Below are 17,393 nucleotides of genomic sequence, written 5' to 3'. Positions count from 1 at the left end.
TGGGACGCGAGACTCATAACGCCAGAGGACAAAAATCTTGTTATTAACAGATCTACGGTACGAAGAGGAAAATATAAGCTGGGTGAAGAGGTTCAGAAAGAAAAAGGCTTACTTAGACCGGGCGATTACTACTTCGACGGAAAAAAATTATGCAACTCTTGTGCAAGAAAAAATTAACGGAAAACTACGAAGACGAGAGGTTACAGAAAAGTATTTTCACAGGTCTATCGGAGCCCGGTTCAGAATACTTGGATCATGCCACACCTAAGTCAGGCACTGGCAAGGATATTGCCGACTCTATATTGGAGCTTTTAGAGAAGAACCAGTACAACGTGTCAAGTCTTGAGGCAGTCGACAGCGATGGTGAAGCAACGAACACAGGATAGGATAACGGCGTAATAAGTCAGATACAAAGATCCCTAAGAAAGGAGCTGCAACATCTGATTTCCCTGCTTCATACCAACGAGTTGCCATATCGACACCTGGTTACCGAATTGGATGGTGGGACGACCGGACCCAACGCTTTTTCCGGTCCAATGGGAAAGAAATTAAAGGATTGTGAACGTTCACCGCTCGTCTCCTTTACACCAATTCCCGTTGAATGGGTGTCTGAAATGAAAAAACCAGATGCTTTAAGCAGCGACAAGAATTATCTATTTGAAATTTGTAAGGCTGTTGCTACATGAATGTGTACTACGGATCTAGCAAACAGAAAACCAGGACCGTTATCACATTTACAATGACTTACATTGGCCTTAGAATGCTTCGCCACTACATCAGTACTGATAAACCTAGTTCAAGTTTGTGTATACTTTGAAAGTACATTGTTAAACTATACGCTCCCGTCTGGTTTTCAATACTGCGAAATACTTCGTGCGAATAGGGCGCCATGCATCTGTTTAGCATAGTTAAGCCATCACGTTTTCTGCCAGAAAATCTACAGCACATAGTTAATTCTGTTCTATAAACAAACGGATACTACGCTCATCGTGAAAACCTGCTGATAGCGATGACAGCAGTTGAAAATCCGCACATTCGAACGTTAGGCTGGAGAAGGATAAAAAAAAGTGCCGCAGCCAGAAGACTCCGAGATCAAGTCGCCCACGTGACTTCATTGTTCCGAAATTAAACTTTACAGCTGAAAATTACTACGACATGATTAATTGGTCTCATTGTCTAACAGAGCAGCCAATCACACCAAACAACGGATCAGCAGCTTCAAGAAAACATCCGAACTTCAGCTACTCTAACAACAACATTCCCTTATCATAGTCAAGCTGTGGAACGCACAGTGAAGCTGGTGTCCGAGGCAGCGTCGAAAAAGTGCGGCCAGAACGCAAGAGATATCTCCGTTAGAGCCAAACTAAAGTCTAGAAGAAGAATGCCCCGCTTCGAGACCAAGAAGAACTACGTGACCTAAGGTCAAATGTCAACGTATGCTTATTGGGTGGGTGGGTGGGCGTAACTCGATGTGCAACCACCTCCCCGTGGTGAGTTCTGGGTTACTTTGCGTACATAGCAAAAGAAGCGAAGAGTTGCACAAAAAAATCGTGTCATATCAATGACTATGCCTATAATCATCGTTAACGTGGCATTCCAAACAAAATCTGGACATTAATTCCAACAACTGAGCTAATATGGCTGTACTTTGACTCATAAACATTTTAAAATTATTTACTGGTATTGCTACAAGTTTCTTGTAATAAAATAACTGTATTATAGCCATCAAGTAACTCTAGAAACGACCACAAGTAGCTTTTCTGTCAGTGGTGTTGTGCGTGTTGCCTAACCAAACACTTAAAAATTTTTAAGTCCGTTGGGGCAGGGTAAGGGGTTGTCCAAAAAAAATTTAAAAATCAGTAAGATCGGTGCCACTAATGGCACTAGCCGTCATCGAATTTCCAACAAAAGTGCAAAACGCCCAACCCTACTGTGGAATGCCTAAATATATTTACGAAAGCATATTTATCACTATTTTGAAAAATATAATCATAGCTAATTTTTGAGAAAATTGCAAATGTAAAAAGAAATACAGTCTTAATTTTAAGTATTTGTGATTATCTCTAACAGGTTAATGATACGAATAATAAATGAAGTGAACGTCAATATAAGAGCAAAATGAAAGGATAGCAGAAAACGGAGAAATCTTATGTATGTTTCATGCTATCCACCTGAAGATCACATCACATAAGATGGAACTAAAGAATTTTTAATGAGAATTGAGCACTTCGCTCCTAACTAATATTGACGATACGGTAATTTTAATTCTACAGTTACAAGCACGAACAATTGATCATCCCGGCGATCAAGTGTACTTTTCTAGTACTGGAACCTGTCTAGATTCGAACTTCAGACTATCATCATTTCGTGCCAAAGACGGTACATCCATAATCCTAGCAGAGGACAGTAACCTAGTGTTTATAAGATATCAAACTACATTTGGAAGACTTCAATTTGTGTATTTTTATGTATGTCAAGTCACAATAAACAGCAGAAACTCTTCCTTTTCTTCTTTACTTCCCTTCGCAAAGAACATTTCCCTTGATCCAAATTTACACATCTCAGTACCTGATGTTGACAGCAATGACCAGAATTTAGGAAGGAGCTCCTGGCTGAGCCATTTGATACTTAGCCTTAAGATCCTAGGTTTGTAACCAAAGCCCTGATTGGGCTAGATCGCCGTTAAATGTAAAATAAATTAGCAGAACCTGTACTCTCAAAGTTGTTGAAATCTGTGAACCTTAATGGAAGTCAGATAACTTAGATGATAGATAACCAAACCCAAAGTTCTAACATCGGTGACAAGGGACTACTAACACTATGCATTCTCAGTTTCAGGTGTTAGGGTAGGTACTCTTAACACATTTGCCCCGATACTTACCCTTTCTCTACTTTCATGATTGAAGTAATTGGTTCATATTAAATTGAATTACCATACAAACGTCAACACATTTAGTGTAAGTTCTTTGATATTTACTGTTAGTTGCTGCTCATGTCCTCTTACTACCTGATATACTAGAATGCAGGTTAGGTAATACTTACTTTTCCTGTTACGGATTTCGAATGCAAATTTCTGTGTGTTATATTTTTTACTTCTATAATTTATGATTGTGTGTATTCCTTTCTTTCAGTGCATACTTGAAACATTTTAATTGGAAGAAAATGAAAAATAAAGGATAAAGATTAAATAGTCTCACAGTGTTAAAATAATAGTCTACAAGTCACTGTTTTATTACATAATTGCTTATCTTTATTTTGAAATGACTAGTGTACTTGTAAATAAATGTTTTTCACTTGTCAATATCTACTTATTAAAATGTTATCGCATTTAGATTAGAACAGGAAGTAGAATCTGGCGACCTTGCTGGTAATTACGAGTGAATGAAAAAAAAATACAAAAGCACTAGTACTTAAGAAATAAATCGACACCTCAGTTGAGATTTTTATTAAGTGATCCGACATAGGATAAGAAAATTAAATACTAACCTATATTTATATAAAAAGCGAATGTGAGTTTCTATGTGATTGCATCACCCAATAAGTACTGAAACAAAAAGAATAGTACTTGACATGATTATCAGCCATCAGCTTTTCAAGGATTTTATGATGTTCCATCGACAATTTTTGGTGTGCCGATTGAAGTTTAGATGGGAAGTGTTGCTATGTAAAAATATTTGAAAACCAAATATGTTAGTGTCCACCTAACAGTCTTCGGGATCTAGTTGCTGAAATTAACAGTGGCACTTCTGATCCAGTTTACCACATTAACATCGGGTAAGGGGGGTTGGAAATAGGTGGCATGCTAAAATAATCAAATATCGCTGATATCAGTATCCGATCAATAGTCGATGACATGGGAAGTGCGATTCTCAATAGTGCAACTTCAGTCTTATCGACATGGTGGCGAAAAGAGGTGAGGGAAGGAAATGGAAAGGAGTGATATTACGTATTTTCTCATTATACTTTCATTGAAATGCTTGTCCTAAGGGGGAGAGATTCAGATATGTATACGTATAATCGTACTGTAATGAGTAAATGTATGATAAAGTGACATCTCAGCTAGTATTATAAACAAAACGGATCGTTCTCTCTCCGCAGTGTTCACGGATTTTCGCGCTACAAATATCGCTGTTGAACATCAGTTACAATAGTAAAGAGTTCTTCAGACATTGTCATGAAGCTCACTGAATTAGTGATGAGCTCACTACACTTGTACAGACTCACACTTGTCAATAGTATTACGAACTCGGAGATTACAACACCGTCTTATATGTGGAAGGTGTGAAAACAGTACTCAAAAATATTGATAACACATGTTGAGCATGATTGGAGAATCGCACCGAGGAAATTGTCGTATCTTTTGGGTGAGGGGACATAATTTAATCCCTGGGCCATCCCTTTAAATCATCATTAGTTCATGCAACTCCGAAGATATAAAATAAAAATTCAATAACGCACTGTAACCTGAGGTATTTCTAATTTTTTTCAAAGTCTATGTACTCCACCCTGATTGAACTAGGGGTTACGTATATTAGCAGTACGTGCTAATCATTTTGCTATGGGGGCCGCGGTGGCTCAGTGGTAGAGCGTTCACCTCTGGTGCTTGGGGTCTCGGGTTCGATCCCAGCCCCCACCAAGTGAACTTTGTGGTGGACAAACACCGTGTGCGTGGGTTTTCTCGGGGTTCTCCCGTTTCCTCCCACTTTCTTCATTCCACCATTTCATTCATTTCTCATAATCACCGTCTCCTTTAGCCTAACCGGTATAACCGTGGGACGTAAAACTCAAAAATTTCATTTCATTTTGCTATGAAAGGAGAGCTTGCTTCTTTAAACAAAGTTATAGAAGGTTTTAAGTGTGTTGTATGAAACGAGAGAATCTATAACACAACTATTACAACATGCAATATTGCTTTGAATTTTTGTACGAGGTGTGTGTATGTGTGTGTGTGTATGTGATACATTGTCTTGAAAAGTACATAATCTTCTTACATTTTTATTATCATTATTTTCTATCTATTTTCACATAATACTGCGCTCAATTGGATATCCTACTCTTAATAAAATTGATAATTTCATTTTCAAGATGAGAGAAACCAATGTGCCATGAATATCGTACCAAGTGGCGATCCGATATAAGACTTTAATATTGACAAGTGACCAAAAGTTAAGCATAATGCAAGAAGTTACATGTAAAGTCCGGGAAGGGCATCGCGAGCACAAAATATTGTGATGGAGGGCATGTATTGCTTGTGAGGAGCATTCAACCGGTTATGACATACGTCTGCCTGGCATCCTATGGAAAGAAAGGGAATAGTAGAGCTTGGATTCGAAATAGGCGCATTCCGTATGTGTGCAATGAGTGGAGTGTTCTATTCAGCGGAGGGTACTGGTGAATTGAATGTAACAATAGATTAATGGAATATGCATAATTTGTATGGTTTACCAAAGCCCGGATCATCGGGCGCTTGGAAAAGGTTGACACACTGACACCAGTAGAACGAGCTATCAATGGGTCACAAAGTGTCATATCTAGGTTGCGAAAACAATTTATCGACACCGGAGATGACAGTCGTAAGCCTGGTGGAGGACATCGACAAATGACAACTCCACAACAGGACCGATACTTATAAGTAACTGCACGTCGGTACCTGACCATGCCAGCAAGACAACTGTCAGCGGAGCTTACAGCCGCATCAGGGGTGAGAGTATCAAGCCAGACTGTGTAGCGGAGACTGACTGCCAATAGTTTGCATGCCCTACAACCTGCAACATGCTTTTGTGTTGACTAAGGCACACAAAAGAGCCCATTTAAAGTGGTGTCGAGAACATTACCAGTGAATCCCCAACAAATTGGGGCCGCGTACTATTCACGAATGAATCCCGATTCAGTTACCAGAGCGTTTCCCATCGCACTCAGATCTGGCGCGAATAGAGAACTCGCTTACATCCCAAGGACATTTTGGAAAGGCGTTGGTATAGTGGTAGTAACGTACTGGTCTGGGCAGGCATCATGATGAAAGGTGGTACTGACCTGCACATCTTCGAAGCTGGGTCCACCAATGGACAGAGGTTCTGCATGCACATTTGTGTCTTTCGAGTGGCGCAGTTGGCCCACAGTTTCTGCTCATGGACGACAATGCCCATCCCCATCAAGCCAAACTGTTGGAAGAATACCTAGAGACGGAAGACATCCAACGTATCGAGAGGCCAAAGCGATCTCCTCACCTAAACCCGATTAAGCATGTTCAGGACGCATTAGGAAGACTTGTTGGAACCCACCAACCGTCAGCCAGGGCACACCAGAAGCTCTGTACTGCTCTTCGTGAGAAACGGAATCAGTTACCCCAAGAGGTCTTCAACAATCTGATCTTGAGCATGGAAAGTCGTCGTCAGGCACGTATGGCTGTTCGGGGCGTCCATACCCCACAGTAACTTGTTTTCGATACCGCCAGTGCGTCTCATAGCGTTTCTGTGGTATGGGTACTTTGATACCAAGATTTGAGTTTGTGTTCTGTGACCCTTTCTACCATTTTTCCTTCGAATTTGGCCTATTCAATGTTAGTATGGCCTTTACGTGTGATATGTTGGTATTATGGTTACATTTGGTATGACTTCTTTACGTTGTTCGTGCCCTATACTCTCGAACACTCATTATGCTTAAGTTTTGGACACCTCTGTATTAAAACTAACCTGACATTTGCAGACGCCTTTTTAAAGAACTGAAGAAAGCTTGGACAGCGAATGAGGAAGGAATTTTCCTATTTGAAACCAGACAGCTTCAACATCTTCAACATAATTATAAAGTACAAAAGAGATGCTTTTGAAAGTAAAAACTTCTTTCTTTTACTAAAAAATCAGTCTTTTATAGAAAGAATTTGATAATTTTAATATAATAACCCTATTCTGACAGAACTTATGGTTGTCGATTAGTATTCAATATACGGCTGATGACAAGCATTTCGTTCAGAATGCTGTTCCAATGTAGCACTTTCAGTTGCGCCTTCGCGTGACCGTTGTCATTGGTAAGCAATAAATTGATTCCGTTAATTGTACTTTAATTGTTCGTTCAACGTTGAAACTTCACAGCATATGAAGCAGATACTTCAAAAATAAATAAATAAATAAATAAAATAATAAATAATTAGGTTCCGCGAAATCTTCCTGCTCTCTCTCTCACAACTAAGAATTATACGTGGTGATGATGGTGAGTAGATTTCTTGCTTCAGGAAACGGCACATGGGACCCAGAAAGCATTTCCACTTATGTCACTGATCCTTGCGCCGCGTTCAGTAAATCCTTATTCATGTATGTGTCACGAAAGTCCACTAGCATATTAAACTCTATACTTACTGACAATGAATTTACGTTCTAGAGGGGATTTCTTTCAAATGTATAATAATTTATGTCAGTGTTAATCACTGTTGAAAACGTGGCAAAATATATAGATATTGGAATAGAGCCATCATGTAAGAACAGCTGTGCTGTTAACCTATGAGTTGGCAACATTATTTGCAATCGCACAGGAAGGAGAAACTATCTAATGACCAAGCGCACAAGAAGTCTTATTAACTTGTACGTGGTAAACATGAATACAAACTGTTTTCTCAATGTGTCAATTATATAAAACCGTTAGTTGATATCATGTGTATTTACGTAAACTATTACCAATGCATTTTGTCTTGTTGACCGTTCAATACAAGTGTTCAAGAACGATCAAGATGTATTTAAGAAGGAATACGAGTGGATACAGGTTAAGAGGTTCAATTTCTTATGACACATTTCGTTACTATATCTTGGATGTAAAAGCTTTTTTAAAAATAAGAAAATAATTTAGTGTAAACGGTACAAGCATTAATGAGGCCGTACCGATGAAAGATTCATGCGACATTTTAAAGTTGTAATCATATTAATACTCGAATTCCTCTTGGAACTTTCAAATAATAATTAAGACAGAATAATATATATATATATATATATATATATATATATATATATATATATATATATATATATATATATAAATCAAAAGTGTTTATGGTCAATATCAATTGAATTTCTTAATCCATATTAGTATTTCGTCTCAGTTATTATTATTATTATTATTATTATTATTATTATTATTATTATTATTATTATTATTATTATTATTAAAAGGAAGCAGATGGAGTGCTCTCATCAATATTGCCACACTTAATATTAACCTCAGTAAAGTAGTCAGAAAATATTTTTCAACATTTCACTAACATTACAATTTACCTAATACATCAGATTTAAGCTTTTTCCTTCATTTGAAATTTTTGATGGTGTTATGCCGATTTTCTAATCCCTATTTTTAAATAAAACCATGCTACGTTTGGAAATTTACGTCCTAGCCTTCTAAATTTATACATATGTTACGTCACACAATACGCACCAACATTAATGAAACGATGATGATGAGATGACAAATTTAGGCAGTTTGTCCACCACAAAAATCTTTTGATGGGAGCCAGGATCGAATCAGGGACCCTATAAACCAAAGGTGAGAGCTCTACCACTTCTTAAATTTCCTGACTCTCACTTTATGCACTGTTCAGGACTAGTGGACTCGACAGGAACACGAACACATAAACGTCGAGGACAGTTAAAATGCCGTCCTTGCTACTAGAGATGGACGCAAACCCCTTTCCGCTACGTTATATTTGGCATACCACTGAGCTACGTTATATTTGGGACATCACTTATTTAGCTTGTTATTTGTTCGAATGATGATCGTCGACATTTCCTGAATCGTCATTCAAAGGCAACAAATTGAACTAAATATTTTAACTTCATGTGATTACTTTTAAATGATTACTTTTGAACAATCTTCCATACATACACTAGTTCGATTCCACACATACACATGTTCACTAGTTTCGATTCATGACGATATATTTCTCCAATAAGATTTCGTTTTCTAATTTAAAACAATCATTTTACAAACCTATACTCACCTGGAAAGGAAATTCTCCTATATCAGCTGGACTTCCGCCTACAATTCTGCCATTTGGATAGATCTTCTTATTAGCAACAGATGAGTTGGGTGCGCCTACAAAATAAAAAGTACAATGTTGATCTAATATATTGCAACTCTACTGAAAGAAGAGTGACCCTCCATAATATATAGACATTTCTTCACTCAGTAGCGTACTTTCAGAACTTAAAATTGTTGGAAGAGAAGGGATGAAAATTGTACCCATATTAGTTTCGAAGCGAAAGTATTTTGAGTTTTAAAATAAGAACACATATTAAAGAGACTTGAAAATGACTTTAAAAGCTTCGATCTAGTGCAGGAGTGGAGTATCTGCGGTCTTCAGAGTCACAAAGTTCGGTCTTCTGGGTCTGTTGTGAAATACACTAAATTATATAAGGAATACGAAATATACGACAAATATAAATCTGAAGTTACATAAAACAAACCATAAGTTTCTTATTTTCTCTTTTTAATATGTTATAGTGGTATACATTTTGATATTTAGCTATATAACTAATAACTAGAAGATAACAACAAAAATTAGGTCTATGCAAAACTTTCATATGCAGCCTTCTTGGGATATGAGGATTGTCAATGTGGCCTTTAAACCAAGAAAAATTCTCCATTTGTGGTTTAGTGTATGCTCGAGGTTTAGGAAGAGGAGAATTCTAATTTCAGTACCATATCCGTCCCTATTTTTCCACACTATATGATATGTCCTCCACCTACAAAATTTTGCAATTGTGGATCGTCTTATCAACTACGTTTGATAGATAACTAACTACAAGTAAATAGCCGAAGTTATGTAGACTATAAAACAGAAAATAATAGATTTTAAATAATATTAAAACTCTTCTTCTTGCTTTATATAACAAATCGAACCTTCATGTTAGTTTGGTGCATTTTAAAACTATAAGAAATAAAGGTAGATATTAGTAATATATGCCAAAATAAATCTTTAAACATTCTATTTGAAGGTGTGTATAACATTTATTGGTATTGCTGGTTGGAATTATTAAATCATTAGCGAGATAGACCATGCATGTTAATACATTCCTTATCATGAGTTCTACTCGGGCTTATAATCGAAAGTTCTGAGAATACATTTTTAGTGTGATGTAAATCAATTTGTATTAAACAGTAAATTTATAGTCTATATCACAGTAGTGTAGTTAGATAATAAGGGGAAACAGTGAATCTTTAAAACCTTAGAATTAATTTACTTTTAGAGTTGAAAATCGCTTAAGTAATCTAATAATAAACATATAATTTCTTTATCTCAGTCGTCTGTGTATAGCATTATTGAATGATGAATTCCAATATTCCAACCCTATCTCATAACATTGAATTTACTGACTTTCCATAAGCAACAAATAAGAAACAAAATCATTAATACTTATTTTAAACACATATTAATATTTAAAATATGATCTAGTATTAAGTTGAGTACAAAATATGATTTCATATGAAAAGCCAGCTACCTAAGTTGGTAAAATGGGATGAAAACAGAAAAGGTGGAATTGTTATTCGAGGATATATAGATAAGATCTATCCTTCCTAAGAGAAATAATATATATAAAATTTGGGGAAATGTAATATATATGTGCATTGTGTATAATAACATTTTTTTTTTATTTTAGAGATCTGTTTCATCCAGAAAAAGAAAGTTCGTCGGAAATGAAGGATCTGCAGTGAAGAGTTACTGCAAAGGAGTGATCAATTTGTTTGTACATGGTGAAAATACCACATACCATCGTATTACTGGCAATAGCAAAGTTTCTGACACTAAGGAAAATTCCACTAAATTCTTCTATATACAATCGTATGATTTGGTGGAATTTCGCTATTCCTTTTGAAACCGATCCTGGTATTGAAACCTGAAAAGTGCAGTTCAATTGTGGACAAACAAACATGGAAGGGTGGCCAAGATTGATAAACACAATATGATTGGAGAACTGAGTAGTGTATGATCTTCGACGAAAAAGATACCTGTGTTGCTGTAATAGGCAAATTTACCGTACGTAGTGGTTTTGTTTCGTGCATACTTATGAAATATTGCTCTTTTGTGTATGTCCTGACTTATTTTTTTCTGTGTGATTATCAAGTGAAATGCTAGGTGGCTATAACTGAAAGGTGGATGCATACGTCAGACATAAAATGAGAATCAGAAATATAGACTGGAAAAATTGAAGATATTCGTCATCATGAAGCAAGTAAACAATTTCCTGTAAACGATGTGCTCTCGGAAATGAAAGAGATTTATTTTGACTAATGACCAGAAATTCTGACACCGTATTATTAAAATCATTACTGGAAAGCTTCAAGTCATAAAGTAGAAAACAGAATATAATTTTGAATTTCTGAGGAAAGTTCTTTATATCCATCTATATTCATTTTACTTATATGACATGGCATGTTCAGATGTACTACTTTTCCCGCACAGAACCTGAAACGGACAGTGATTTTCCTTTGATAAAAAAAAGAGCTATGTAGTGTAAAACTGTGGTTTCCATGTCAAAATTATGTCATTTTCAATAACACTCAGCGGAATGTGCTTGCTACGAGTGTGGGGTAAATGACTTGACAATGGAACAATTCACATATAGGAAACTTCTATGTACCTAATTGAATGTTTCCATAGTAGAATAAAAGTTTAAGAACATATTCTTGTATTAATGATATACCTTTGTATGAGAGAATAAAACTTTATACTTTCTAATAATAAGGAATAAAGGAGTCTAAAAGAAACGAATCAATAGCATGATAATTTGCACTAGAGATCTCTACTGCCTGTATTTATTTTTCTTTTATATTTTTGATGATTGATTAAAATTAACATTTTTCTCAACAGCAATGACATATAGGACCAGATCTACACTTTAAGTGGGATCTGAACTACTGTAGTACCTTCGATCTTCTCCAATCAGAAATCTAACTCAGAAAGTAGTGCATCAAAGATCACGGCACTAGCTTCTAGACCAGAAGTTGCTTCTCTTGTAATAATTTGAGGACCTAGATATGAATCTATTTTATTGGATTTAATCCTCAAGAAACGTTAGCGGTTAATATAGTCGCTGTTAGTCTATGAAATGTAATAAGTTTCACGCGATAAATACAAGAAATCTCGATTTTTCTGTTTGAAATTAAGTTCAATACATCGTTTTGCAGATTGTTATTACAGTGAGCATACCTAATTGTATTTTCTAGTTATATCTATTGGACACCCTTGTTTCAAACTCTTCTACAACCACTGATTTGTTTAATTACTGATGAAAGTGTAACTTACCGAAAACGCACACCACTAGAGCAGCAGCAACAACCAAACGAAACATGATTCTTTGTCCTTCAGAGAAGGATGAATAATCAAATCTTTACCTTTTTATAGAGAACTCTATCATTGATTATGTAAGATTCTTTATTCTAGTTTTCCCCAATGATGAATGAGTTTTGGATTTTTAATATCACATTTTTTTATCAATTGTGTTCATTTGTAGGTCCACTTGAAACTTGATTAATTTCTGGGTTTTTTGTAATGTTATCAGACATGTTTTATAAAGTTATTGTCATTCAAACATAAGCACGACACAACTACGTCAGTATCAGGAGAAAATCATCTAGATTATTAACATCTATTAATATAATTTCGTCCTTGTATAAGTATTTAATAAAATTATAAGCAAATATAATACGTCATAAGTAGCACAAGGACGTACATTTCTACAATAATCCATGTTACACGCAATGAAAAGGATCACGCGAAACTTAAAAGTACAGGGTGATTCAAAGAAAACTGGAAATTTTGAAAATTAAATAATTTCATGAAATTGTTTTCTTTTTTAAAAAAAGTATCTCATTTAATGATAAAAATAATGCCACTTAGAATACACAAAAATAAATTATATGCTGACAAGTTAGGAACCTTGGAAGTCATTGAATATCAATATATTTCAAGATTACATGTTCCCCAAACAATTGACGTACAGTAGCCATCGATATTCGTACTGTGTAGGACGTTTATCCATTTTGTTGAAACGAGACTGTGTCAATAATGTGTGGTACAAAGGTTTCACAACAGAGGTTCCAAGCATGGCAACGTAACAATTAGATAGTACTCTAATCGACTGTAAAATGACGGCGGAATTCTCTACGTACCCCCTCCACACTGTCATTGTTCTTAAATGTTTTCATCGCGAAAGCACGTTGCGCATCGCTCCAGGCGCAACGACAACTAAATGGCAGCGTGTCGTTGACATGCTGGCGGACTTATTCAGTGTTACCAAACTCCCACTGTTGGCACCACAACTTTCAAAATTTCCCGTTTCTTTGAATCACCTTGTATATAATATGAGATACAGATAGAAATCGTTCAAGTTACTGTTATCGATTAAGACATAAACGAATTCCATATGCGGTTGCGTATGTGGTAATATAAGAGCAACAGAGATGGTAGTATAGTCTGGAAATCTTTAATGAAGAAATTTCCATGCATTTAAACTTGATTTTCTGTTTCTTTCTTTGTGTGTGGGTGGGGGGAGGGTGTGTTTGTGTTTGTGTGTGTGTGTGTGTGTAGGGGTCTGGGTTATGGGTTTCATGTACGATGCCACGGAATTCATTCCATTAAAGAACTTGGACGAGATAATCATTAAAGAACTTGCAAGCCATTAAAGATAATCATTAAAGGGCTGCTGACACAACTTGTACTAGCATTTGCCAGTTTGCTCCAATACGTCACATAGGGTGTTCATGCTGAAATGTTTACAACTATACTTATGCAGGCATCAATGATTTATAGCATTTGTGCTGTCATCTCTTAAAATTTCTTTACCGATAGTTAAAAGCCCCGTAGATAAGAACCCATAAGTAACCCGTAGTTTCTTTTTTGGCCAAAGTAAAAGGTAGTACTATAGTTCTCCAAGTTCTTCAATTAGAATTTGATATAATTAATTTAAGGTTAAGAAAATTGTCTTTTTATATTTTATTTTCATATATAATTCAGTATAATTCATGTACTGTGTCAGCAGGAATGATTCTAACCATTATCTCTTAACTTTTAAATGACGAAATAAGTGTCACGCTTAAGATGTCATTGTCTTATGATTTGCACAATATACATAGAAGTACAAAGTATATATACAGTATGGCGCTAAATTCGTTGTACAAAAGAAGAGGAGTAATTCCTGAGAGGAAAACTAAGAAAAACGTTCCCATAAACATAGGGCGAAAACCTCATAGTTTACGTGTTATAGAATGCCGAAAACATGAAAAAATGAATTTTAAAGGTTCATAGCTCCAAAACTATGGGACCTACTTTAGTCGGGTCAAGACTTCACTTAGGAATTAGTATGTGCTCTATCCAAAAATACATGTTTTATAATCCTAAGGTACTCACGTAACAATTTTTATGCAGGTAGTTGGAAAGAGCTTTATATCACAGGCCTGTAGTCAAACTCCCTCTTTAAAAATTGTTGTGGAAGCACCTCAGGATTCTGAAACACGCATTTTTGGATAGGGCACATACTAGTTCCTAAGTGAAGTCTTGACCCAACTACGGTAGTCGCATAGTTTTGGAGCTATGGACCTTTAGAATTCATTTTCTCACGTTTTCGGCAGCCTATAACACGTAAACGATGGAGTTTTCGCCCTATGTTTATTTGAACTTTTTTGTTTGTTTTATTCTCAGGAATCACTCCTCTGCTTTTGTAAAACGACTTTAGTGGCATACTGTATATATATATATATATATATATATATATATATATATATATATATATATATATATATATATATATATATATATAATGTGATGACAACAGAGCGCTGTTCTGAAGGTCAAAATAAAGCGAAAATGCTATATAATGCTATACCCTCTAGGGCTTCCTTCAGTTGCTAAGGGGAATTAAAATTTTACTATGTGGTAAAGCCATAGATTAACTTCAAACTATTACCATTGATCTACGAATCCATCAAGCAGCTGCATCGATTGTTACGCTAGTAAGTGGTGCTAATCCATCGATACGACTATGGTAGATCTACTGAATGGGTTGTTGAAACACAGTACAATTTGCGTTCCCAGAGGAGGACCCGCTCTAGAACAGTGTTCTGTAGTCTGTGAATGCCAGTTTAGAACACCCGATATATATATATATATATATATATATATATATATATATATATATATATATATATATATATTCTTAGTAAACGAAGCTTGTTTTATGTAACTCGAACGTATAAAAGCGTCTGGCCTACAATATTAAAAGAAACTCATTTTCTTTTCTCACAAACTCCGTATTCGCATGCTTTTACATTGAAGTTTAGATCTGAAATCTGGAAGTTAAATCATCCCATAGAGAGACGTTTATACCTTGTATTTTGTTTAGAGATATCAGCTTATAACAAGGACATACATCTTGTTGCTGACGTCTGCATTAAACTTGAAAAATCAACCAATTACTGATAGGTATTCGCACGATTTTGTGGTAGTTTCATACTTACTTTTAGAGCCGGCTTGCATGGTTGAGGAGTGTAAGAAATTACTTTTGAGAATGGAGATTCCAATTCCGCTAGGCACATAAAATCTCAGGCATGTATGCTACATATCTTCCTTTTACAAATCAAATTCCATTTTATTTTACCTGAAGGGTTGAAAATGTAGAAAATAAAAGATAATAACAAAAATGTATTATGAGGAGACTTTCTGGGAAGCATTGGGCTATATTTATGATTGTTACTATACCTAAGTAAGTGAATGGGATCATTCTATGAAAATATAAATACACATCAAGGCCCAATCTGATTCGTTACTTTTTGTATGTCTTTTTGTAAGAACGTTATCACGAACATGTTGTTTCTCAGTACCCACTTATTACAATGCAATGTAAAGCCTTGTTTACATCATATCTTCACTTCCAATCGTAATATCAAGAAAGCTGCGGCCTTTAAACTGGCAAACGCTTCAACCTGATATGGTGTTAATGCAAAGTTGTACACGAAGCTATTGATTTTCTGTAAATTTAGAAGTATGTATTGTGTAAACTATTTGCAGTCTGTTTTGTGTTTAAGTCATCTATAAGAGCATTAATGGGTTTAATAATTAAACGAATATATAACCTGCACCTGTGATGTAATACACTCAATATCAGTGCAAACAATTAAGTGAACTTTGTAATAAACTAGTACTAAATGCGATAACACATTAATCGGCAGAGCATTCTTCTGCAAAATTTACCTACAGGGCCAAGTTGACGTTTAGAGCAGTCTTATGCTGAAAACGATTTTCGCAGAAACCTTACTCACTGAAAGCAAATATTCAGTTCATGCCAGTATGTTTCGTCCGGTCCCAGGCTACAAGTAAGTCGCGCTAGACATATGTGTTTGTGTATCAAATTATATAGCCTACACCTGATGATAACAAAAACTTCGAGTGTATCAGAAATGATACACGTAACCTGGACAGAACATGCTATGTATATCATCTGTGGTATACTTGCGATTTAAATTAGTACCAGATAATTTAAATGGCACTCCATCGACACCGAGCTGTTAAAATGGTTGCAGTATGCAACTTGAACTTCATAGAGTACATGCTTTACTGATAAAATATGAAGAGGATATTGTCGGAATGTGTAACACATGGATGGAGCATTATTATTTTTATATTTATACAGTATACTGTAGTAAAATAAAGTTCTTCAAACTTTTGAGGTTGGTTAATATGTATTTTATTTACAGACACCATAACCAAGTTGTACACACTTATTCAAAAGTAATTGCAGAAAGAAAATAAATGGAAAGTTATACTTTTTTGATCGTCTGTGTAGTTGAACAGTTGCTCTTATAAACTAATAATCACAAAATTTTATAAACCCAATGTACGTCGAGTGGCTATGAGATGCTGAGAAGCATTGCCAATGTTAAGATGGTTTGTCATGAGTAAGATCACTTGATATAGTTCAAAATGTACAACAAATATTAAGAAAGCTGTTTCTCTCGTCAATTAGATAACATCATGTAGCCAGAATTTAATTCAGTATTCATAAGAAATTATAAATTACGTAATGACAAGAACAGTGCTACGCCTTGATGGTTACTACTCTCAGCCGGACAAAGGATTCTGCTTGTATCAATCTGCATACCGAGTAAATCAGAAATCCGGGGACAAGGAATGTTGTTGGAAATGAGTGACTTTCAAACTATTTCCGAACTTATCCGTCCATGGAGTCACGAAAAAAGTGATCTAAAGTTAGAGTATTTATGTCACATGACTCCATTGATGGATATTTTAAAAATAGTTCTATTGTATCTACTACCCTCAATTAGTACAAAAGTGTGACTTCAAATGTTTCTGGGGGCGGGCATCTTTAATATTGACATAAGTGGTACTTCAAAGACTCCAA

General features: G+C 35.5%; 1 protein-coding gene across 1 annotated transcript in view; it reads right to left on the bottom strand.

Annotated features, from left to right (window-relative positions):
* LOC145666961 (trypsin 5G1-like) overlaps positions 1 to 12,385 on the bottom strand; it is a 33,231-nt gene extending 20,846 nt beyond the window's left edge. Inside the window, exons 1-2 of the mRNA XM_081734596.1 lie at positions 12,284 to 12,385; positions 8,978 to 9,072 (exon numbers count right to left, since the gene is read on the bottom strand). Of these exons, the coding sequence (XP_081590722.1) occupies positions 8,978 to 9,072; positions 12,284 to 12,329 (141 nt within the window). The 5' untranslated portion in view covers positions 12,330 to 12,385. The remainder of the gene's footprint in view (positions 1 to 8,977; positions 9,073 to 12,283) is intronic.
* Positions 12,386 to 17,393: the final 5,008 nt, after the last annotated feature.

This window comes from Thermobia domestica, chromosome 1 (genome assembly GCF_964235325.1).
Source record: "Thermobia domestica chromosome 1, izTheDome1.hap1.1, whole genome shotgun sequence".
In the NCBI taxonomy this organism is placed as follows: Eukaryota; Metazoa; Arthropoda; class Insecta; order Zygentoma; family Lepismatidae; genus Thermobia; species Thermobia domestica.
Note: the sequence above shows the minus strand (reverse complement) of the source record. Positions and strands in the feature narration are given on the sequence as shown.